Raw genomic sequence first — 26,112 nt, forward strand, 5'->3', positions numbered from 1 at the left:
GAGAGAGTGTGTGTTGGGGGGGGGTAGAAGGAGAAGAGAATCTCAAGCAGACTCCATGCCGAGCATGGAGCCTGATCCGGGACTCGATTCCAGGACCCTGAGATCATGACCTGAGCCAAAACCAAGAGTCAGACGCTTAACCGACTGCCCCACCCAGGCATCCCTCACCTGAGAAGTTTTCAAAGATACACAAGGCCAGTTAAAGCAGAATATTTGGGCACGGGGCCCAGGCACGGGTTTCTGGTTTATTTTTTAAAACTCCCTAGTGACTCCAGTGTCCAGCCAGATTGAGACCCACTGGTCAAAGTAAACAAGATGGCCATGCACTGAAAACACAGCTTCAACGCAATTCTCCCTGACCCCTCTTCTAACCAGATGACCACTCGTGTCCTCCACCAACACAGGCATTCTAGAGTCAGCAGTGCCATGAACTGCCTTCTTTTCTAACATGAGAGCTAAGGTTATTAGGATTAGCGTAGAATTAGTACAAACTCCAGTCTCTTCATTCCAGGCAAATCTGGCCCTTTTCAGAAAACTGTCTGCCAACCCCTGAAGTAAGTGACAAATATTCAGTCATCTCATCTTCAAATCCAAATAGCAGCAGCTGCTTCTATGAGTTGGACACTCTTCCAGATGTTTCTTATATATAGCTCACCGATGCTTATCACTAATAGATATTAGTAGATATTATCGGAATAGATATTATTGTAAAATTCCAAACTATAGCGGGAATCTCTTTTCTTCTCTCCCCATACCCTGCCTCCATCTTAATCCAAGCTGCCACAGTTCACCACCACTACTGCAACAGCCTCCGGCCTGCTCACCTGCTTTCAGCCTGGCCCCAGCCCATCTATTCTCTCCACAGTAGCCTGGACACAGGGTGATCTCTGGAAAGCAGAAAAAGGCTTGCTTAAAGCCCACCAGTGGCTCCCACTCCTCCTAGAATAAAGGCTACTGGAAAAGCCCTGCACAACCCAGCTCCTGCTTCTCCTCCCTCATTTTATGTCCTCTTCCCCTTGCCCACCATGCTTGAGCCACACTGGCTCCCTTCCAGTTCGAGAGCATGCTATCTTATTCTGACTTCGTGGCCATCAAATATGTTTCTTCTGCATAGAATGCTTGCCCTGACTCCCTTTGATCCTTCAGGACTCAGCTGAAATGTCACAGCCACCGAGAAGCTGTCCCTCGTCACCACCTAAGCAGCCACGCACTCCCTCTCCATTTGCTTTCTACTGCTCTGCCTTATTTGTTGCCTTCATCACACTTAACATACTTAGCAAGTACTTGTTGTAGAGTGACTATTTTTGTCTGGTTCTCCTTTTGGACTGTGGGCACCTCAGTGACAAGGGCTTCTTCTCTTAGAGTCACCAGAGTACCCACTGTGCTCAGCACAATGCCCAGCACTTAGCCACTGGGTGAGAAATATTTCTTGAATGAACAAAGAAGTCCATTTTACAGATCTCAAATAAGCCAATTAACTCTCCTGAGATCAAAGAGTTATAACTAGGAATATAGAAATCTATCTCTCAGAGGCAAAAGAACATTCTGCTAGGGTTTAACAATCTTTCTCTTTCAAAAATATCGCACTTATCCTGAAGACCTTAAATGACTGTAATCATCATGAATCTTCTTTGCTCCACACATAACCTAAGCCACAGCTGTGATTGTCCATGTGCTAAGTACATCCAGCTGGTAGCTGGAGGTTGGGAGGATTTTGCAACAGTGGAAATCCTTAAATTGTTCAAATGTGCTTGTCACAAAGCATTTCTCTTAAGTGCTTTCTATCCTGCCTGGTGGGAAGCCCTTGTGTTTTATCAAGTTGCAATCCAGTTGGACTATTGATGGAATTTCCCTTTGGCCAAGAGGGCGGGGGGATGTGGCCGCTCACATCAGCAAGTCTCTTCCATTGCTATTTTGGGAGTTGTAGGGAACTTCTGATGGATGGATCCGCCAGGAATTTCTCACCTGCACAGTTCTGCTGAGGCTCCCAGTGGACACTGATGCCCTCTCTCTGGCAGGCCCGGGTATATGCCAGGAAGGACTCGCAGTAACAGTTTTTATGGACTGGACATTCACACATGTCTGTCACGCAGGACCTAAGGAACCCAACAGAAAGAAATGAACATGTGAAAATATCAAATTATCACACACCCTAAATGTGACTTGCAGAAAGGGGAGGGTGGGGGGATGTCAAACCTTGATTGGCCATTAAAGGCTGCTATTTTAGGTTAGAAATCTCAAAATGGCATAAAAGTTCAGCATGAAGCCTTCCTGGGTATCTCTGAGCAACGTGATATTAGGTTCCCTTTCTTCTAGAGCAGGACTGTCCCAGAGAACTTTCTGCAATGATGGAAATGTTCTACAGTCTCCACTGTCCAAAGCATCTCCACTACCCATATCTAGCTAGTGAGCACTTGGAATGTATCTAGTGTGTGTGAGGAACCAAATTTTTTTATCTGATTTAATTTTAATTAACTTACATGCAAATAATCAATATGCCTAGAGGTTACCATGTTGGAAAGGCAGCTCCTAGGCTATAGTCATCATATGAAATGCTGTCATTTTGTGAATAACTCTACTATAAGAATCATAGTCTCTACTACAATATAACCAAAATAGTGAGCAACTTGATGAAAGTATAAAATCCCAGGACTTTCTGAAGACATACAATTAAGAGTCACTTCTGCAGTAACTTAGAATCTTAGTCTTTTAAGAAACACTGAACCTCATTCTTTAGAATGTGGGGTGATGAATTCCAAATAAAGCAAAACTTTCAGAGTCCTCATTAGACTGAAAGATAAAGATTGAGCCAAGGTCTCCATAGCTTAAGTTTAAACATGGACGTGATGGGCCAGGATATCAGGATAACTGAAATGGGCTTAAATGTAAACCAACAAATTTTCAAGCACATTGACCTCCAAGCCACAGTAATGACCTTACATTGGTATGTCCTATTACCATTTACAAAGTGCTTCTGCTTGCGTCTGTTACCGAGCGCTGCATAGGACAAAACACAGTCCTTATATTTTCCTTTTTTTTTTAAGATTTTATTTATTTATTCGACAGAGATAGAGACAGCCAGCGAAAGAGGGAACACAATCAGGGGGAGTGGGAGAGGAAGAAGCAGGCTCATAGCGGAGGAGCCTGATGTGGGGCTCGATCCCAGAACGCCGGGATCACGCCCTGAGCCGAAGGCAGACGCTTAACCGCTGTGCCACCCAGGCGCCCCAAGTCCTTATATTTTCTAAATAAAGAGGCCACTTTACAAATGAATAGATGGGCCAAAAGTCCCATTAAAAAGTGGCAAAAAGTGAATTAAATTACAGCCTCCCACGCTCGGGCTCTTCCGGTTATGCCACAGAACCTTCTTCATCTTCACCTTCCCACAAGTTCACTCCCTCCCAGTTTGAACTTCACATCCATGCAAGAGGCCCTCAAGATTAAGAACATTAAACTATATTTTTCATACTCTTAACTATAAACCTTATATTTTTCATACTCTTGTTCAGCAAAACCTCTTCCTTACAGAATCTAATTCAAGGCTGAAAGCAAAAACAAATAATAATAATATTCAAGATTACAAACAGCACAGATGATCTTGAAAAGTGACCAGGATGTGCTAATCCAATGTGAACATGCCAGCATTTTCTCTTGGCGTGGAACGTGTGTACACATCCGATTACAGAGAGTGGCCAGCTAGCTCTGCGTAAAGGCTGTGCACTGCCTGCTCGGAACAAGAGTTAAATGCAGAAACCATATTAAAGAATCAATAGACTCACCAGGTACCCGTAAAGTTATTACAGCCCAACCCTCAAGAACACAGCCTCGGAAATATGAACTAACAGGGACAAAAGAGCAATTGTACTGAAACCTAACGAGCCTCTTCTGTGTCATCAAGTGAGAAATTATCTGATGACTGATACTTAAGACAGAAAATTATTTGATGACTGATACAGGACAGAAAAACGGATCTCTCTCCTCTGTAATAATAAAGACTGTATTTCTTTTTTTTTAAGATTTTATTTATTTTAGAAATAGAGGGAGAGAGAGGGAGAACGGGGTAGGGAGGAACAGAGGGAGAGGGACAAGCAGACTCTGCACTGAGCCCAACGTGGGGCTCGATCCTAGGACCCTGAGATCAGGACCTGAGCCGAAGTCAAGAGTCTGATGCTTAACTGACTGAACCGCACACGTGCCCCACGACTGGATTCTTCATACCTCCTCCCACCTGGGAACCCACGCTCACTTGCGAGCCCTTTCCGGTACCAGACACAGTGCTGTGTCTTTCAATTCGAGCAGAGCCTCCAGGCTTCCGAGAAAAGCCAACTAAAGCCTGTTCTTAAAACGGCTGAGGATGAACACTCCTCAACACCACCGCCTTTGCTGTTTTCATTTTCGTTTCAGACCAACCCACACCCATCACACTCCCGCTCAGACTCCACAGCGAGAGTGCGGCTGCTAGCGTGAGCCTCTCCTGCCACCTCGGCTTCACTCCCTGGGGACTTGCCTGGCCTGTGGGGTGTCGGTCTCTTGGGCACAGGTCCCACCGATGCGACGGGATGGAGTGGCACCGAGTGGGCCCGGGGAAATGATGGTACTCGTGCGGGAACGCGGTGGTCTCCGCATGAGGAAACACACCCTCTGATTGGAAAGAACGTCTAAGGCGACTCCGTAAAATTGTGTGGCCGGTACACAGAATTTAATTGGTTTAGGGTGGAAGAATTGTTGGTGAATGTTTTCCTTCTTTTCTCTTTCTTTCTACTGGTTGTCTTAGGAAGCTATTTATACGATTTAAAATAAACTAGGGACAGCTAAATCCAATTCAGCGCGGCTGTCAAGAGCAAACGTGGAAGCCCACATTTAATAACCACCGCGAATCCGCACTCCGTCTCCACAGCAGGCCACTCGGGGCACACACACAGTCAGCAATGGGTCTGCCCTTCGAAACGAAGGAGGAGTTGAGCTTATTCTATTACTTGGCACTCATGAGGAACAACACTGGAGGAAAAAACATTTGTCAAAGCCACCCTTGGCTTGAAATATTTCACATATATTTAAAGGCTTGAGAGATGTGTTTTGTCACAGAAGTTAAAACTACAAGATGTCTTTTTTTTTCACTTGTCAAGTGATGATTTTTACACCAAATCGCACCCAGGTTTGTGAGAGAATGGAGAAAGCGAGGGTCCCGACTCGGCTGGCAGAAGGTACAATTCTCAGCTCTTCCGTCGGGCATTTTGCTACCGTCGGCCTGTGCGTGGCCTATGTCATTTAGTCCACACAGCAACGGGGTCTGAGGCCGGTCTTCTTAAGTTTCAGGGAAACAGGAGCTGGGAGGTGTTAGCTTGCTCAAGGCCACAGGGCTGACTGCAGATCCGGAACTGCAAAACCAGGACTGTGATTCAGGTCTTTCTCATCTCAGCACCCATATTAATAGCAACTGCATTAGAAGATCTTTCTAGGGAGTAATTTGGCAATACTTATAAATAGCCCGAAGGAAGCTCCTTCCTTTGGCAGGGAAATTTCACACCCAAGAAAATAGTAATGCATGTGGACAGAGACTCACTATACAGGGGTTTTCATCATAATGCTATTTAGAATGAAAAAGAGGGCAGGAGATAACCTGAATTGTCTGTAACAGGGGCCTAGTTAAATACATCTAGGTGACCTTTATATCCTGCAGACGCATTGACGTTTTTTTTTTAATATGAGGAAACCTGCAGGATTGATTGAAAAAGAGCAAACCCATTTCCATACTGTGCGGTCACACATAAGAAGACAAAAATAACTGGAGACAGATACGCCCAAATGTTCACCGCAGTCAACTCGAGGAGGTAGAATTGTGGCTCTTCTTATTTTCTCCATACCTGCATTTTCTACAATAGACACATACCACTTTTCTAAAAAGATATAATCGGTGTATTTTTAAATCGACAAAAAAAGTAGCATGTGACATATTAGTATTTCAGTCAGAATGTAGAGACTAGAGTGAGAAAGTAAAGCATAAAGAATAGGAGGAAATTAAAATATCCATTCGTAGGTCTTAGTTATTAAATATTTCTCCAGCTGACGTTTTCCAGTCTGTGTAGCACAAGCCTCCTGACACAGGCTTTGGTTCTAGTCACTGGGTGTTATCCGCAGACTCCCCGCCTCATTGGTCAACTGACGCCATGGACCTGACATCCAGATGGTTGGAATGGATAACGGGATAATGGGGCACGCTTCTGCTGGAAGGAATTTATTAAGAAAAAGGAACTTACTAAGAGAAAAGTAAAGGCATCCTCAAATGCACTTCAAATTTCAGGGAGGGTTGAAGCTATTGTGATTCAAGTGTTCAATTTGTGTTTATCACACTTAATAGTTCAGTATGAGAACAATCTAATTTATGAAGAAGTGGAGTTGAATTTTTATGTGGTCATGGAAGAGTGTTGCTCTTTCCTTAGTCAGTATGCACTGATACTGCACATTTATATTCATTTTATAGGAAATGTAGGAGAATGTTATCACTTTTAGTGGTCAGATTTATGGCTTCGGTTTCTCAGCTTTCATGACATGATTCTGTCACAGTTCTGTTCTGTTCCATGTTGAGTTCCCGCACAGGAAACATAGGCGCCCATTGCCCCAGTGGGAAAACACAGGCTGCATTACAATAGAGCTTTTCCAGAAAGTTCTACGGGTAATACAGGATCATCGCCTGCCTATGGAGCCCTTTGAAGCATGCCTTCTGTCATAAGAGCTGGTGAATGTATCTAGAAATGATGTTCTGATTTCTCCACCCTGCTCCTGGCACCTTGCCTGACAGCAGAGAGGTGCAGGCAGGATTCCTGCTCCTTGGGGCTCACGCAGCTGCGCACACCGCAGCGATATGGAGGAAGGATGCCAAGAGCTACTGCGTCGTCCTCCCAGGCTGCTGCCGTGCTGGGCAGCCCTTTGTCACTTACCAGCTGCCCCCTTGTCTCATCATTTCCTGTATGGGTGTCATGTCTCAGGAAGACTCTTCGAAGGCCTCTCCCCACTGCGCGCAGCACTGTACTGGTGTCGGGACCCACCTGGGATCTGTTCCCTCCCTGAAACCCAACTTATCACAATTTATCTGCAGGGAAGCCCCCATCAGCTTCTCCCCTCCATTAGGTGACAAACACTGCCTCCTGCCAAAGCTCTAGAAAGAAGCCACTAGCCCTGTGAAACTGTTTGAATGGAAATTTAAATTCATTATAATGAAATAAAAGCTTCAATTCCGTTCCTTAGTCACCCTAGCCACATTCCAGGTGTTCCGTGGCCACGCGTGGTGAGGGGCACCATACTGGAGAGTGCTGATTTATACAAATTCCATCACTGCAGAAAGTTCTACTGGATGGTGGTACCAAGCAGCTCCGTCTGTGCTTGGAAACCATTCTTGTTCTCTCCAGAGAGATTTACAGATGTTGCGAGATCCAGTGCAGGCTCACTCTGGCTCTTCTGGGCACTTACAGAGCAAGTTCAAATTCATAGCTGCTAGCAATCTAGATCCCCCCTTTTTCTGCCCCACTCGCGTTCTTTCACCCAGTCAGAGGGAATGTCTCACTAGCTCTCAGGCTTCCTTCCACCTTGCCATGCCTGCCTTGACTGTGCTGCCTCGGCTTTTTCCACCGGAACAATCTCATGTCTATCCCTTAAGACTCAGTTCACACTCCTCCACGGTGCTCCCTGCCTGGCCCCTTCCTACTGGGTCCCATCCCTTCTGCATCTTTATCCTGGCACAGACCCTCTGAATCCTAATTACCTCTTTGTCAGTTTGAGAGGGAGGAACCATTGTCTTGTTCATCCAGCCAAGCACAGTGCCTCGAACACGCAGCTCAGTAAATACAGTCAATCAGCAGAAGAGTGAATGAGAATGGCCTGATGACTTTTGTCCAGCTTCCAGGGAGTCACAGCTGGACCCTGATATCTGCAGAGTGTGACTTCTGTCCTTGCCCCTCCTCCCTGGCCAGTGCCTAATGCGGCCTTGCCCCAGGGCTGCTCACCACAGCAACCTCTGAACGATGCTGCTTCCATAGGAACCTTCCATCGGTATTTTGAACTTCTTGCACCCCTCTCCTGTATCCTAGGGGACTTTCTTTTTAATTTAATGAATGGCAGAATAAAGGATCTGATCGGAGTAGTCTACTTGAATAACACATTTTCAGAAAAGCACATATTCAATATTGTAAGAACAACCTATAGCTCTTTGCGTTATTAAAAAGGCAAGCCTCCAATGCTGCTAAAATCAAAACATCAAACATCGCTCTGCTTCCTAGCAACAGCATACCAAGTGGTTTTCCCTCTGCTTTTTCTGGCATGCAGGCCACCCCTGTCAGAGAGAGGTAAGTGTTCATGCGTTTGCTGCCCAAACAGAGTTTTGAAAGACAGATATATTAACCATTGGGAACTCTCCACACTGCTTCTGGGAGACCAGAAGGGCAGGCCAGGAGTGACGGCAGCCAGCCCCATGTGGGAGCCAGAGCCAGAGCTTGGCTTTTCCCCTCTGCCATCAGGAGGGGTCCTTGGCCGTTCCGTGTGGTTCATGTTCAACGTGTTACTAATCCAGAAGATGACTAGAAAACCATGTGGGGGTTCATGGGGCTTTCCTTGCTTCATGTATCTAGGAAGTTCACAGAAGTGAGTGAAAGCATCTCAGGCTTGTTAGTGTCTGGGCATCCATGGGGAAGAGGGAGGGGAGAGGATTCGGAAGACAGTCCTGGCTGGGTGGACAGAAGTGTGTTTAACTATCGAGAGACTATTAATATATTCGCTTACACTTTTATCCTTGAAATTCTGCCCGGACCTCCCTAACCCGAGTTACATAGAAGTAACCCCAGGTTAGCAGCCATAAGAAGGCATAGCCATGTCACATTATACCTAAGAAAAGGACTTCGTTCCTAACTCAGTAGTGGCTACCTCTGCTCTTCTCAATACCACATGGGCACCCTCACCAATTCACAAAAAACTGGGCATACTGGCCTTAAAAACAGGGCCAAAAGATCCAATAATGGGAAACCTGAGGTTGCTATATTGAATTGTTAATAAGGGCAGGGCACACCTGCAGGCCAGCCAGCAGGGAGTCCGTGCTGCTCCCTCCAGGTCCTTCCTGAGCCAGCCACAATTTGGCACCACGGTGGCTTAAATATTGGTGAGAATATTTGGTATCAAAAACTGGCTTACATGTTGGCTCTGTGGTTGCCTAGATTTCCAGGACAGCAGTGCAACGCCAGGTATTTTTGGATGAGCTTATTTATTTCACCAACTCAATCCAAGGAGACGGGGCAGGACAATCTGGGAGTCTAGCTGCTTCTCTGGTTGGGGATACCCACCCTCATCAGATCCCCACCTCCACACTCTTAAGTGCCAAGAATGAATTCATTGAGCCCCTTTCATTTGTGGCACAGACATGAACAGAGACGGACACACCTTCAAACCCCAAATGACATGGCAAAGGCTGTTATGGGCAGGAAGTTAGTGCAAATGGGATACTGAGGACTAAGTCCAGAAGGCTTCACATGGTAGGAAAGACATGGGAGCTGGGTCTCGAAGGATGTGTAGAATTTTGCTTCATTCCAGAATGAGGAAAAGGAAATTTCAGGCAAAAGGAGAAGTTCTGAGTTTTCAAATCATCAGATCTCATGTTTGATGGTCCAACTTCCAATATTAAAAAACGAGACAAAAAAAGAGTCCCTGACAAACAGTCATACAACCTGTCGCAGAAGACCTCATTTCCTCACACAGCAGCCTGGCACGTTCTATTGTGAAGACATTTCTTTCTTCTAAGGATCCAAATCTTCATCATCACCAATGTGAACTCATAGGGGTGAGACATGGAGCCACAGAGTCAGTCAGCAAGCCTGTTCCCCATGATGACGCTTCAGTGATATTCCCCAGCTCCCCCCTCACCCCAGCCTCGTGTGTTCCTCAGCTTCTGACATCTGGTGTCCTTCCCTCTGTAACTGCTCTCTTTCTGCCTAAAAATCCAACTACCAAAGTAACAGGGAAAAACCTACCAAACCATTTTGAGAATTATTCACAATGAACCTCTTTTCCGATGGCCTGCACTCTGTTCCTGTCATGTACACAATTTGCCTACTTATATGAAAGTAGTTCCGACTTAAAACCTAGGGACTCTACACTTTTACCTAATGTACCCTCTCCAGATACTGCACAATACTGATTGCTTTAACCCTCCAGGATTCAGTTCCCCAGAAGGCAAATGACATTACCTGCATGGCAGAAGTAGCGTGGCATAGGAGTTCCAGAAATGGTCCTCAGCTTGGACACCCTTCTAAAGCTAGAGATTGTTTTGAGGAATAAGATAGGAGGCACAGAGACCTCCTCTAAAGATAACAGTGCTTATGATTTTCCATAAATGCCAATTTTAACAGGAGTCCTTTGCACTTGCTCTGAGCAGAGACCAAACAACCATCACACATGTTCTGGAGCCTAAAATATGTCTCCCTTGATAAAACCATCTCTCTGTATGTGGAGACCATAATCTCCAGGCTCATAGTTAAGTTTTCCTGTGCCTTAGGGTTGGGGAAGATGTGAGCACCATCCTATTTGCCCCAGGCTCCGGGGTTACAACTTTAAAGAGGCCAAATCCAGAGACTCTATACCACTAACATGGTTAGAAAATACTCCTCTTGGGAACAATGAGATGTCTTTGCTCAAGTATGAAACACTAGCTCCACAGAGGGGAAGAGCTGACTATGATTAGCAAACATTTGCTGGGCTGTCACTCTCCCAGGGATAACTCATTATTCCAGTTTGGCAAAGACAGCTCACAAGCCAGCCGGAGAAAGGGGAAGCCTGGTCACTACCCCCCTCTAGTGGCTGAGAAGTAGAGTGCCAAGTAACCTCAATTCATATTCCAGCATTTGCATCTTACTCCACTTATGGGGGTGCGGCGTGGGGGTGGGGAGAGCCTGGCTGATAAAGCAGAACATAAAAATGGCTGCTTGTCAGAAAATCAATCACTTTTCTCTTAAACATGTTCAATTCATCACCATCACGTTCACTGTGAAACAACGTCGAAGCTGGTTGGTGGACTATATCCCCGCGTAATCTAAGAGCCTCCTGGGTACCTGCCTCGGAGGGTAGGTGATCTGAGGCACTTCCTGCTAGGGGGCAGGTGAGCTGGAGCATCAGTGGGAAAAAGCCTACGTTTTTTGGTTTTTGTAGAATCTCACTTTACCTATGCACTGTATCTAGCCTGACCTACTTTGTTTTTGAAAAGAATCTCAAGTACAAAAGACTACTGGACCCTTCACTAAGCAGGAGGACCACATCTGAGGTAGTAACACAATCAAGGCCAGAGGTGTGGTGTGTTGACTATGTTCAGTCATGTTCCTGTTTCCTAATTAGTAAAATGGCTAAATCATTACTGTACTAGCATTCTACGACTCTAAACCTAAATATGGACTTGTCCAGCGCTCAGCGAGCCCTAAAAACTAGGTGATATTCACAATTGGAAAGACCTTCCAGAAATGAGAGAGGGATCTTTACTGAGAAAATCTTCCAATTTTCTTCTTTGTGGCAAGCCCTCCTCATTATATTTCTACCCCCAACACAGATACACATCACCTTTGCAATTGTTCCATTCAACACGACAAACATTCATTGAGTGTCTACCATGTGCAAAACAACAGGTTGGGCTCGGTGGGGAATCCAGAAGGAAAGCCTTCAGCTTGGGACTTGCACAGTGTCCTGGGGAGGGGAGGGCGAGGCTGGGGAGGGCAGCAGGCCACAGGCGGAACAGTAAGGAAGCTCTGTCTGGGGTTCCTGCAGGTGCGGGAGTGCACCCGAGAGGAAGCCCCTCCTTAAACTGTGCTCCCAGGGCACCCCACTCATCTCTGGGCACTGAGGGGAGAGGAACATGCTCTCACAGGATGAGCTGTAGGGGAGACTGGAGAGGCAGTGAGGTGAGGCCAAAAGCGAAAGCTTTCATCACTTTGGGTACAGTCTTTCCCCTCTCCCCTTTCCTTGTGTCATCTCTCATGGGGTTCTCATTAAAGGTAAGTGAGAAAACAGACTATCTAATTGTTAAGGAGGAGAGAGAAATTCATCCATACAGGGCCATGAAGGCTAGAGGTAGAAGCCAGGCGAAAAGCAGGGTCTCCTCTCTTTGCCCAGCCAAGCTCAGCGTGAGAAGGGCGTGTTAAGTGGTGCTTTGTTCTTTCTCTCATTCGAGGGAGGCACCCCCCCCTCAGCTCCATCCCCGGGGACTCCCAGCCCCAACAGTCCCCTGTGAAATCTTGCCATTGGTGGCCCAGCATGCCAGGACAGGTGTGCGGGTCTAGACCACGGCTGCTGGCTGAGAGGCAGGCACTGGGAGTGCGTGGTCACGAGGGGCAGGGAGGAAAATTCGTGGAAGTGAAGGCATCCAGCATCTGGAGGCCACACCCGGGCCATACACGGCAGCCACCACCAGCCCAGCTGCTTCAAAGGGGTCGATCCTTCCAGAGGCCTTTTTCACATTAGGCAGTGGAGGGCTGCCAAGTCCACAAACCCTCCACCACGTGCGTTAATAAAAGGGCCGCAGTGGTGGCTGCGCCCCCAGAGGATACAGTGCTGTGGTGAGCTTTCTCAGATGCTGGGTGCCTTTCATCAAGCATCTGCTGTGCCTTTGGCTCCACAATAAACCAGTATTCATATCCAATCGCTGCACTAGGATGGGATTTTCACACTCCATACTCTATGCAGCTTGACTGTACAGGGAAAACTCAGTCCCTAGACCTAAGAGAAGTATCCTTCCTGAGGGGCTCACCTCACTCCCATCAGTGGGCGATGGCACATGGCCATGCTCAAATCACAGAAAAGAGGTGCAGGGACCAGACATTCCCCACTCCCAAACCATGAACACCATGGGCCAACCACTTTCTCGCAGCTTCCCACCCTCTTCTCAAATGATAGCACCCTCACGGAAGCCCCAGAGAGATGGAACATGAGGCCTGTTTCCTAGAAGCAACTGAAAATATTGCTTTGAAGGCCCCAGAACATTCATAGCCCCAAAAATGGAAGAAGTGGGATAAGGCAACATTCCCTTGGTACCTACTGTATGCCAGGTGTGTTGCATATATAAGCACGTGTAATTTTGAATGCAAAAAATTTAACAGAAGGGAGAACTGAGACCCAAAGAGGTCAAGAAGGGTTTTGGGTTTTTTGGTTTTTGTTTTTTTAATATCACACAGGTAGTAAGTGACAAAGCTAGGTCCATGCTCTCTGCCCTACAACACAGTGCCTAATGCGACACATGCTGTTCCTTCCACCCCCTTCTCCTGGTTAGAACTTACCCCTCCTACAATAGGCAGGCCAATAGTTCTCTCAGGGGACCTTCTGAGATCCTCAAGCTAGACAAGGTTGCTACTTGACTTTCTCGTGGTGTTCCTGAATGGCCCTTGTCACTGCCTGCAACTATGTTCTTGTCCGATTGAGCCCTCACTCCATCCACCTCTCTATGCTCCAGAGAGGGCACGTTTTGTTCACCATCTTTCGCCAGCCCTGGTCAAGAGGAGATGCTCAAGACCTATTTATCTGAATGAATCGTTTATAGATGTTTATAGAGGCAAGTCCAGATAAAGCAAACTCTAAGATGACAATGAGAATCAGGTGGTTCAATGATCTGAAGAAGTTTCAAGAAGTGAGCATCCCATGGATTTAAGTACAACCAACAGCCAAAGGGAGTACGATCTGGAAACAGGGCACTAGGTTAGGCAAACAGGAGTCAGTGATAGCCTTGGTAGGAATAGTTTCATGGGGTGGGGACAAAAGTATTGAAGGTGGGAAATATATGAGACATTGAGTGAAGGCCATTCTTTCAGTAGGTTGGCAGTGAAGAGGAGAGAAATGGAAAGACAGAATGTAGAGAAGTCAGGTGGAACACGTGTGTGTGTGTGGATCAAAGAGACTCGGACATATTTGGCACCAAGGAAAAAGAAGTCTAAGAGAAGATGTTGAAATTAAAGAGAAGGGGTTAGGTAACTACGAGAGTAATGTCATGAAGGAAAATAGGTAAAGATGGGGTCAAGAATGTAGGAGAAAGACGGTCCTCTCTTCACTTACAGTTGTTAGTAAACCCCTGGAAAAAATTCCTGTAAAAAGAAAACACACTCACGCCAAGTCCGTTTGCTTACACACCGCAGAGTGGAGCAAGGGGTTAAAAATCAAGGCTACCATCTACACCAACAGCTGGATGAGGATCAATGACCCAGTGCAAACACCTAGCAAAGACGGGGGTAGAATTACACGAAATTTGCAAATGGTGTTTCTAGGTGAAGAAGCGCTACAGTTGAGGGACAAGATCCCCCCCTTTGGAGAATAAGAGTTCCACTCTCTCTCAGTCCATGACCTTGGAGACCCATGGCAAATGAACTTAAATAGGACTAAGATAGAGTTTTGATCAGGCAGAAATTTAGTGCTGGAGAAACTGGTCCTTAGCTCCTACAGAGAAACAAATAATACGGCGGGTTTCTTAAACCTTAATTTTATGATCTAAAATTAGTGGTGGAACAATTTTCCCCCACATCAGAGGACCCCAAATTTAGAAACCACTTTTTTGGGGGTTGGGCGGATTTTCTAGATGCTTTCTTCCTAAATATTTTAAGGCTCCCATCTGAATAGTAAAAGTCTTAACAGCAACCACTGTGGCAATCTATCTTGGTTTAGGACAGTAAGTGCTCACAAATCCTACTGATAGGTTGGATGACTCATAAACAGTCATCAAATCATAGATTCAGGAGTCTTAAAAGACCTTAGTGAACATCTACTTGCTGCAGGAATTCCTTTTATAACATCCCCAGCAGATGGTCATACATCTGCATCATGTCTGTGACAATAGCTCAGTAGGTTTTTAGGAATATCATTCCTGTGATAAACAATTAAGCCTCTATCTCTCAAGAAGTTTTCTTATATATTAAATGAAAATGTGTTCCGTAGCTTCCACCCATTTGTTCCGATCCTACCTTCTGTTACATTGTGGAATTATTCTATTCTATTCCAGCTTCCATATGATATCCTCCTCAAACGCATTACGAGAAGTAAAAAATGTTCCACTTAAAAGTTAACTTTTGGGGGACTTCCAGAAATACGGCCACTATGCCATTTTGTACTTCCTGTGCTTTTATTTTCTTTACACCTAGCAGCTAAAGGGCATTCAATTTAAGTATAAACCTTCTTTCCTTTTTATTTATTCTTTCGACAAATCTCTGCTGAGCAGGGCACTGTGTTCAGCCTCAAGTTGGGGCAAAGATGAAAAAGATGGGGTTTCTACTCCAACTACGCAATGTGCTAAAATGAATTGTAATAAAAGGAGGAAATCGATGAGTGCTATAAAGAGCAGTACAGTATTACCAGGGGAGTGCAAGGAGAGAGATTATTCTGGCAAGGAGGGGAGGGAGTGAGAAGTTAGAAAAGATTACAAGGAGGAGGTTTCATTTGAGTTACATCTGAAAAGAAAGAGCTGATTTTACCCAAAGAGGAAGAAAGGGCTTTTCAGAAAACCGTATTTTAGAAATACTTTCGTTTGAAATGCCACGTGTGCCATTTGAAAATTCCTGAGCATCAGAGGAGGAACAAAAGTCTTAGGAAATCACTAGAAAGATAGGTTGTGCTCAGATAATGGGCTGCCTTGTATGCTAAACTATGAAGCATGAGCCTTATTTGGAGATCAGAGGAGTCACTGACAGATTTGAGCAGAAAAGAGGATAGAATAGATAACACAGCTCAGGAAAGTGAGCTGATAATCGTGTGTGAGGTAGGCTGGAGGAGGTGGAGATGGAGAATTAAAGGGGGTGGGGGTCAAGCGCCTATTGAGGATGACCGACCAGGGGTTACAAGAGAAAAAAAAAGACACAACCAGGGATTTGTGAGGGGGGGGGGGCAGATACCGGTAGAAACAGCGAGGAGACAGAAAGCACATGAGATAGGAGAAGGGATAATCTGTAGGATTTGGAAAAGGATCTCATGTTGGGGCAAAAGGGAAAAGGAAGGGTCACAGATGCCTCTGGAGATTTGAGCGGGGGGTTAAAGTCTGTCAACAAAGAAGCAATGCAGGAGAGGTAGGCGGACAGTAAGGAGGAGTGGAAAGAGAGACAGGAGCTTGTAGTTCAACACGCTGTTTCTGCTGGAACATCCAGGCAGCGAAGGGGTGGTAAATGTTTAGCAACTGGCTCCTGGGGAGTTGGGGAGAACAGAACCCCAGATTTGTAGCCTGTGCCAATTTCCAGGGTATAAATTCTCCCACTGTGGCTGCTTGCAGGCTCTACCACCATGACCTCCCAGATCACGAAGCACAGTGTTGGGAAGAGGTTCTAACAACCGTCTCTGGAGAGCCACTGGAAGCCAGCCCCAGCACACCACTGGCCCCGGTTCACAATATGGAACAGACGTTGGAAGACCAGAGACATACGTTCCGCCAAGAGGATTCCTTATTTTTCAGTAAACAAAATGCAATTTCATTTTTGTGAGACAAAGTGAACTAACATCATGGCTACGGCAGACTTGAGGATCCCTACTGCTGTGTTCTAACGTCAGCCAAAAGTCACAAATAAATTATCTCATTCTCTGTTACCACTGTTCATGTAAACACCATAAAAATGAGTGCTGACAGCAGCCAATGAGTTTATGCTAGTTTTATTTTACATAATGTCCTAGGAAGATTCCTCCTTTAAGATTTATTATTGTTTTGCCTACCATGAAATAGTAACTAAGTGTTTTGCTAAATCAATTTAAAGGTTGCTTTGTTTCATTGCCACCTTTGCAAGTACCTCTGGGCTGTCTACTGTTTTATAACGGCTCGTAATAATGCTGCTCCGTCAATCATAGGATACAATTTGGCTTAAAAAAAAAAAAACCCTATAAACTACTCTTTATCTCTTTGCAGGTTGTATAAAAATCTAGCAACATGACTGATTAATATTGGGACCATCAGTAATGCTATGAGGTTGGTAAGGCATCGGAATAAGAAAATGAGAAAGTGAGAAAAGCAGATAGCTCCTATAAACACAGTGATTGGAAGTCATGCACTGGGGAAGAAGATAGGAAGAAAGAGGGAGAAATGAGTGGTCAAAAAGGATTTTACCATGACTCAGCAGTGAAAAATGAGAACTTCTCACCCGTATCTTTCCAGCGATACCATAGATACCGTCATATGCTTTCTTCCGGACACAGCAGCGAGTCAAGTATTTTTGTGCAAACACTTCTTATGATAATACTTAGGGGAACATAAACTCCTCATTCCTCACATAGCAGCCAAATGTTCTTTTAAAAATACAAAATAAATCATGTCGCTCCTCTAATCAAAAGTTTCCAAAGATGCCTCATCACATTAAAAATATAATCTACATAAACCCTAATCATGGTCCGCATGCCCCTGACAATGTAAGCCCTTCCTGCTTTACATTTTCAACTCTATTTACCAGGCTCAGCTTACTACCTTCCAAGCATACCGGACTGCCTGCCATTCCTGAAATATGCCAAGCTCATCGCTGCCTTTGGCTGAAACAACCTTCTCGCTTCCCGGAGCAGTGGCTTGCACCTTCTTAACTTTCAGGGCAATTATTAGCTCCTCAGACATTCCTTCTCTGACCACAAGTATCTACAACAATCCCCTACCTCCACTTCACCACCCTTTCTCAAATCTATTTAGTTGATTATTGCTTTAGTTTTGGTTGCATTCCCCAGTGAGGATATAAGCTTTGTGAAGGACCTTGTCTGTCTAATTTCCTGCTGNATCACCAGCATGGCCACTAGCATGTTGAAGGTGCTCAGTAAACATTTGTGGAATGAAAAATGCTCCCATTCCCATTAAGTGGACACATTTTTATGAAAGAAAAACAAAAGAATGACTCGTCCTGTCTCCACCATCCTATTCTCCATTATGTCTAAATATAATGCTGTGCCACCATGAATGGCACATTGAAGTAACATAGCAGCTTAAATAATTTAAATACATGACTTAGGATCTTGCATAGGACCACAGATGGGCCATTTTAAAGAAATACAACCAAGACTGTATGTGCTGATTTTTCCATGACATACTGAGAGCAACCCACAGTACTGTCCAGGAAGCCTTGCAGTGAGGTGAAATAAATGTTAAGTATGAGTTCCCTTCAGTCACTCATTCCTCTAAATAGCATTTACCGCACCTACTACACAGAGACATTGTGCTGAGAACATTGTGCTGATATACAGATAGGAAGTCAAAATCTCCACTGTCAAACACATAAAATAGAGTGAGAGAAACAGATATAAAAAGAATTTTGATGCCATTATAATATTATATTGTATATAATATTATATATAGTATTATACAGAGTATATATATACATATATGTGTGTGTGTATATATCTATATATCTATTATACATATATATAACAGAGATATGAAGGAAGTACAGAGAGACAGCAGAAGAGGGAATGACCAGTGGAGTTAAGAATGTGGACAGCAGGCGCACCTGGGTGGCTCAGTCAGTTGAGCGTCTAACTCTTGATTTCAGCTCAGGTCACAATCTCAGGGCTGTGGGATCGAACCCCAAGTCAGGTTCCATGTCAGCGGGTAGTCTGCTTCTCTCTCTCTCCTCCCCCTGCTCATGCTCTCTCTCTCTCTCTCTTTCTCTCGCTCTCTAAAATAAACAAATAAAACTTAAAAAAAAATGTGGGCAGTATATTTGAGAAAACTTCATTGAAGGGGGGACCAATAATGGCCAATGAGCTTGAGTTTGAAAGGCAAACAGGGGAAGGAAGGATAGCAAGGAGAACAGCAGATATAAAGCCACTAAGCTCTGAAATGACCCTACCTACTTAGCGAATTACAATTAATTTTATACGGCATGAGTGGTTGCATATATGCAAGGAAGGACCTTTGCCTTGCCAAATACAACAAAGACTGCATAGACACTACAACTAAAGACTAGCTATTTACAAAAATAAGGGCAAAAAATACTGTATAATTAAACAGAATCCAACAGTACATTAAAAGAATAACATATTAAACCAAGGAGCATTTGTTTTAGAAATGCAAGGTTGGTTTGATATCAAGATATTTAATAATATAATTTTTCATATTAATAGATGAAACAAGAATAACTGAACATTCATGTTGACAGATGCATTACAACATATAATAAATTAAACATTTATTCTGGGTTTTCAAACTTTACAAACATGGTAAAACTGAAACAAAAAGATGCTTCTTTAATGCAATGAATGGTATCTATCTCAATGTAAGAAGTCAGAATTACTCTTAGTGATGAAACATTAGAGACATGTTAGTAAATTCAAAAGCAAAGGCTGCCTTTCATTACTATTATTAAGTAACAGTATTCGAAAGTTATATCCTCTAAAATCACACAAGAATGGGGCACCGGGCTGGCTCAGTCAGTAGAGCATGTGACTTTTGATCTCCAGGTTGTGAGTTCAAGCCCCACATTGGTTGTAGAGATTATTTAAAAATAAAAAAGATCCTTAAAAAAATTAAAAAATTAAATTATGCATGAAGACAAATAATAGACATAGATTTTAGAAAGAAAAATTATACTTTACTTGCAAATTATATGATTGTCTATAATTAAGAAACTTCAGAAAAAGAGAAGTTCTAAAAACAGTTTTACTAAATGCCAGCAATAACTGCTTAGGAATTATCCTCTACAAAAAGATCCAATTGACAACACCAACCAGTCAATGTGAGAGAAAGAGGACTTAGACAATGCAGACTCTCTATAAAGCAAACAGCAACACATACTTGTATAAACAAAAGGACATTTCCTGGGATAATATAATAGACTTTATTTTTTTTTAAAGATTTTATTTATTTATTTATTCGACAGAGAGAGAGAGAGCCAGCGAGAGAGGGAACACAAGCAGGGGGAGTGGGAGAGGAAGAAGCAGGCTCATAGCAGAGGAGCCTGATGTGGGGCTCGATCCCAGAACACCAGGATCACGCCCTGAGCCGAAGGCAGACGCTTAACCGCTGTGCCACCCAGGCGCCCCAACAGACTTTAATTTTATATCCTTATGTAGCATTCATGTGATAAAAATCAAAATACAAAATTTGAAAAAAAATTCTTTTAAATCTCTTTGGCTGCCCAGTGGAAGTTGAGTGTAGAGGCAGGGTTGGTGTTCACTGTGAGAGGGATGCATCTGGGGGAGGAGGGAGAGAAATTGGAAGCACAAAGAGATAATGATGGTTTACACCAAGGCAACAATGGTTGTTAATGCAACCAAGAAAATGGATTTTAGATATACTTAAGAGCTTCCATCAGCATGATTCAGAAACTGGTTGACTATTTGAGCGTAAGAGTTAAAGAAGAGAGAAGAAACAATGACCTGTACATTCGACAAATATTCACTGAGTACCTTCGATGTGGCAGGCACTAAATGAGAGACCCGGAACCGTGGATAATTGAATGAGAACATACATTAATTCAGCATCCTCCTAGGAAAGAGAATGCATTAAAAGATATAGTTTCAACCCACAAGAAGCCTACACATATTTCTTCAAGTACCCACAAAAATAAAAATCCAATCTGGAACTTTATTAGCTGGAAATTATGAAGAAATTATGCCTTTGAATGAAAGACTAGCCAGAGGAGACTCTAAACGTGTTTAATGAGTGGAGAAGAAGAACATAGAACTGCAGGAAATGGCAGAAGCAAAACTCATCAGTGAATTTGGCTCAGACTGAGCAAACTCAGAGGAGCCAGAATCATAATCCAGGAGGAATAATCCAGAGTGATATTTAGAAGTAGAAGAGGCTCCAGGCCTCCGGACTACTGGATCTCAAGCCTGATTGCACCTTAGAATTATGAGGGAGCATTAAGCCACAGTGAAGCCAGGGGCTTCAGGAGGCAGAGATTCTGACTTAATTGGCCTGGGTGTGACCAGGGTACCAGAAAACCCTCAAGTGACTCCCTTCTGCAGCTCCCACCGAGAAGCGGAGGATCAGATCCCCATCACTAGCTAGATCTTGGTTCATGGTCTAGATATTTACTGCAATCAGCCACCGCTAAGAAGGCCCTGTGCTTAGGGCTCACAGATCCCACTGGCCCCTAATTCTCCAGAGGAATCCTCCATCATAGTAAATTCACTTTTTTAAAATAGGGGAACTAAGATACAGAGTTTTACAATCTTCTACAAGCTAAAGAGCTTCTCCAAAATCAAAAGTGCTAAAAGCACATTATAATCTGTTGATTTTCCTCTATCTTGGTTGTTTAAATAAAACTGGAGGTCAAAATATAATCCTGCTCCCCCTAAAATTTCATTAAAATACTTTTTACTTCATTTTAGAAATACTGGTTGGCATTGAGCTCTTATAATTTTTTTCCTTCTATGCAATATTCTAGAAAGAAAGAATATGATATTCAAGAATGCCTGATAAATACTGATTGGAAAAGTTTCTGTGCACTCTGAGAACATTATATTTGCCCATTAACCTTTACACAAGAATCAGGTAATTGCAGAGGCAAATGTTATTTCAGACCTTTGATGAAAATCATCCCTGTGTACACATCATAAACTCAGAGAAAAATGAACACTCTGGGTCATTATTAGACACTCCAAAGAAAGAACTGTAGTCTTCTCTCTCAAAGCTCTGTACTCACAATTCTCTTCCAACTGAAAGTTAATACAAAACCAAAATTCTCAAAGGAAGGAAAGAGTTAAGGGCAAATAACAGGGCTGCCTGAGGTCTCTTGTTAGCATGGCATTCTCTCCAACGAAAGCATTTCTCTGGCTTTGCCCTGACAGGTGTCCATGTGCAGGCAAATTCACTAAGCGGCTGAGGGTCCAGCCAAACTCAGTGCCCGGGGGTCCTTCTACTCAAACCAGCAGCCTTGACCTCACCCAGTGCCTCACCTGGGGTCTGTTAGAAATGCAGAATGTCAGCTCTACGCAAAACCTATGAAACTGAGCTCTGCGTTTTAACAAGATCCCGAGGGTTTTGAACGTGTGTTGAAATTTGAGACGTACTGGTCTAGAATAGAGCTACCGAAAATGCAGTCAGGGGAACAGCAGCTTCAGCATCATCCTGGAGTTGGGTAGAATATAAATGACTGGGCTCCATTCCAGACCTACTCAATCAGATGCTCCAGGGATGGGGCGTGGGGCCCAGGAACTGGCATTTTAACTCTCTCTACAGGTAATTCTTGCACCCAGCCAGGTTTGAGAAGCAGCTGTCTTGAGCCGGTTTTTGCTCCGCCCACCCCTACCTCCAGAGCACTTACTCTCAACAAATTGATAGTTTGGGCTGAGACCAAAGGATGAGTAGGAGTTAAATGGGAGAGAAAGAGAGGGGATCGCAGCTTCGGAAAGACTGGTCCACCACCCATCATCCATGCCACAGCCTGAGAAGATCTCATCATCTGATGACGGACCTTACGTTCTCACTCCTTGTAAGTTCAGAACAAAAGGACTAATCCAGTGGTTTGAAATCTTAATTTTTTTTTTTTGCAAAGCCTACCTTTAATTTTTATTTTCTTTAAATAAAATGTTTGGGTCCTGCCCCATTTTCCCACCCCTGTCCCCACTAAAGATGGCTGCAGAGTTTTAAAAGCAAAACTTCACCGTGATGGAAATCTTCTGATGCGCGTTGTCTCTAAAATACTCATATTATCATTGCTGTGGGTAAGTTTCACTTTTTCCCATATTTTCATGGTGATTTCATTGTATGGAAAATGCAGCTGTATCCCTCAGGGAGTTTACTGTGTGCTTCATTAACGCCCTCCCTCTCTCCACAAACATGCCCTGAGCGTCTCCTATATGTGAGGCCAGGGATAGGACCCTGGGCAAGGCAGACCTGGTCCCAGCCCTTATGGGGTTTCCAGCTGGGCAGGAACAGCTAAATAATCAGAAACTTAGCATGTTAAGGGCTATGGTTAGAGATAAAAAGAATGCTGCAGGACGGACCTCTTCTGAGTCCCAATCCTGAGCTAAGGAGCACTGATGAGGAGGATGAAACTAGGTCTGGGAAGTCAGGGATGGAGTTTCTGAGGTTGGCCCTTGATGGAGAAATGATTTATCTTTTCTTTCAAAATGCTGATAACTGGGGTGCCACTAGCTCCTTCCAATTCTGTGATTTTCCCTTGCTACGAGAGAGCATTTAGCTTTCTATAGAGAAGAAAAAGCAGCCTGTCACCTTTTCTGAGTGTAGGAAAAGCCCTTGTTCCAAATTTCTTCGGTCCTCCACAGTGCTCTAGATTTGACACACTGCACTGGATTCTATCATAGATTCTTAGTAAATCTGATTGTTATTTGATTGAAAAGTAAAAGAAGAAAACTTGTTTTCTTCTAAAGTCCTGTATGATGCTGAATGAAGAGCAATCAAGCTTAACTTAGAGTCGAGTCAGTGATAAGGGCAGATCTGTATTTCGTCTTTACACTAAATGTTCTCCTAATGAAAGCTGACTCTATGATTTTTTCTTGTTTAATATTCATGACCCAAACTCTCAGGAGTCAAGGAGAAAAGTGAGTAAGAATGCAAACAAAGAACAAACTTCAAGAGTAGAAGACCGAAAATCAAGTCACTTTTTAAGTATAAATAAACTTAGGAGAAATGGAAGGAATTCAGTTGGAAATTATAAACATTGAGAACTTTTGTACAATAAAAAGTAAGGAAACCAAAATATTGAAACTAAAATACCAAATACTAACTCCGTATCCCTGGGCAAGTAACTCAAACTTTTATTCATAATGAAATATTTCAAACAGAAAAGAACAGAGAGTAATATAGCAAGTAGTTATGTACCCAGCACTCAGAATTCACTAATGTTAACATTGCTATCTTTGTTTTAGGTTGTTTTTTTTTTTTAACAATTTTATTTGTTTATTTGACAGAGAGAGAGAGACAGTGAGAGAGGGAACACAAGCAGGGGCAGAGGAAGAGGGAGAAGCAGGCTTCCTGCTGAGCAGGGAGCCCGATGCGGGGCTGGATCCCAGGCCCCTGGGATCATGACCTGAGCCCAAGGCAGACGCTTAATGACTGAGCCACCCAGGCACCCCTGTTTCAGGTTTTTAAAAGGAAGAAAACATTAGAATTATAGTAGAAATTCTTTGATTCCCTCTATCCCTAATTCTATTCCCCTTCCTTTCTTCTCAAGGCAAATGATTATCCTTTCTTTATAATAGTTCTACATTTTTATCTATATATAATTGTATCCATGAATAATAGGTGGTATTCTTTTATATTTTTAATTTACCCAAATGGTACCACACTGTGTATATCCCTCTTGAACTTGATTTTTCTACACAGTATTGTGTTCTGAAAAATTATGCATGTCGATACCACTACATCTAGATCATTCCCTTTAACGTGTTATATTCAGATTTTAAAGTCATTCACCAAATCACAGACAATAGAGATTTCCAATTTGGGGTGACTATTAAAAATACTTCCAAGGGTGTATGTGCATGTGTATGTGTGTATGTATATATATTTGCTATCTTTTTGATATATATTTTGGTATCTTTTAGAAAACTTAAAAAAATTAATTATATCGTATGTAACATCAATCTTTGGAACATGTTGAGACATTTTGGAATCTAATAAATGTCACTTTTTAAAAAAAAATAGTCTATGTATGCCATAATAAATGTATACTTCATTTCTTGAATGCACAGTTCTATAGATGTCCATTAAATCACACTTGATTCCAATTATTCAAATTTGTATACTCTTATCAATTTTTCAGCTTGACCTAGCCATGTCTTAGGCTAGTGCATTCAAATCTCTCCTTATGATTAAGGAGTTGGCATATTCTACTTGTAAGCTGAACAATTTTTGATGGATGTATGAAGTCAGTGTGACTGGAAACACACATGTGCATGACCGTGGCATCCTCTGACATATTGTTTCTAACTTCATACTTCCACCTTTTTTGCCTTTAATTCTATCTCATATTATTGCTCTAATAGCCTTCATTGGTTAGTATTAAGGATACATTTTTTTTCCTGTCCCTTTACTTTCAATCTTTTCCTCTTGAAAACCACATATACCATATACAACTATTTTTTTAGAGATCTAATCCTAGAGCCTATACATTTAAAATTTTTCTAATTACTGATCTGTTTGGATTTTTGTCTTCCAGGGTTTTATGTTTTCTATTTTTAATTTTTTTTCTTTATTTCCCCATTTCCCACCTTCTCTCTTTAGGACAACATAATGTTGTTACTGTCATACCCAGCAATTCCATTACAGGCTGTTTACTGTATAGAAACAATGAAGATATAAGAGAGTATTTGTACATGAAGATGTTCCATGAAGCATTATCTATAACATTGATCTAGAAACATATGCCCAACAATAGAGAACACGACGAAACATTTTATAGCAACTACTAATGTTTTGCAGCCTATGTAGCATAAGGAGAAAATGTTGCATGATGTTCTATTAGGAGGAAAAGCAGAATACAAACTTCCATATATTCCATGTGTATGACTACATTGCAACCATGTAGACATAATCTAGTGTTTGGCAGAAAGATATTCAGCCCATCTGGTTTCTTTAAGCAGCATTGTCCTTCTTTGCTGTGGGTGCTATGTGGGTACCCTGAACATTTGACTCATCTCCTGCTGCTTTTAACTCTCAGCAGTCCTAGCCAATGATGTGTATACTCATCCAGAAAATTTTCCTATACTCACTGTATTAGTCAGGTTCTTCAGAGAAACAGAAGTAACGGGATGGATGGATGGATGGATGGATGGATGGATAGATAGATTAGATAGATAGATAGATAGATAGATAGATAGATAGATAGATAGATAGACAGATAATAGAGTGAGCGAGAGAGAAAGATTGAGAGAGATTTATGATCCTTATTGTAAAGAATTGGCTCACAAGATTATGTAGGCTAGCAAGTTCAAAATCTGTAGCGTAGGCTGCAAGCCGGAGATACAGGGATGCTGCAGTTCATGAAGGCTGCCTGCTGGAAGGATTCCCTCTTCTTTGAGGGAGGTTAGTCTTTTTCTTTTCTTTCTTTTTTTTAAAGAGTTTATTTATTCATTTGAGAGAGAGAGAAAGAGCATGTGCAAGAAAGGGAGGGGCAGAAGGAGAGGGAGAGAGACTCCCAAGCAGACTCTGCACTGAGTTTGGAGCCCGACACGCGGCTAGATCGCAGAACC

General features: G+C 43.1%; 1 protein-coding gene across 3 annotated transcripts in view; it reads right to left on the minus strand.

Moving 5' to 3' along the window:
- Positions 1 to 26,112, minus strand: part of BMPER (BMP binding endothelial regulator) — a 237,222-nt gene that overhangs the window by 9,787 nt on the left and 201,323 nt on the right. For 2 of the 3 annotated variants that reach the window (XM_040644113.1, XM_008686482.2), the window contains exons 14-15: positions 1,966 to 2,096; positions 825 to 887 (exon numbers count right to left, since the gene is read on the minus strand). In XM_040644113.1, coding sequence (XP_040500047.1) covers positions 825 to 887; positions 1,966 to 2,096 — 194 coding nt within the window. The remainder of the gene's footprint in view (positions 1 to 824; positions 888 to 1,965; positions 2,097 to 26,112) is intronic. The other variant, XM_040644112.1, reaches the window with a different exon arrangement.

Source organism: Ursus maritimus, unplaced genomic scaffold, assembly GCF_017311325.1.
Source record: "Ursus maritimus isolate PB19 unplaced genomic scaffold, ASM1731132v1 scaffold_3, whole genome shotgun sequence".
Lineage (NCBI taxonomy): Eukaryota > Metazoa > Chordata > Mammalia > Carnivora > Ursidae > Ursus > Ursus maritimus.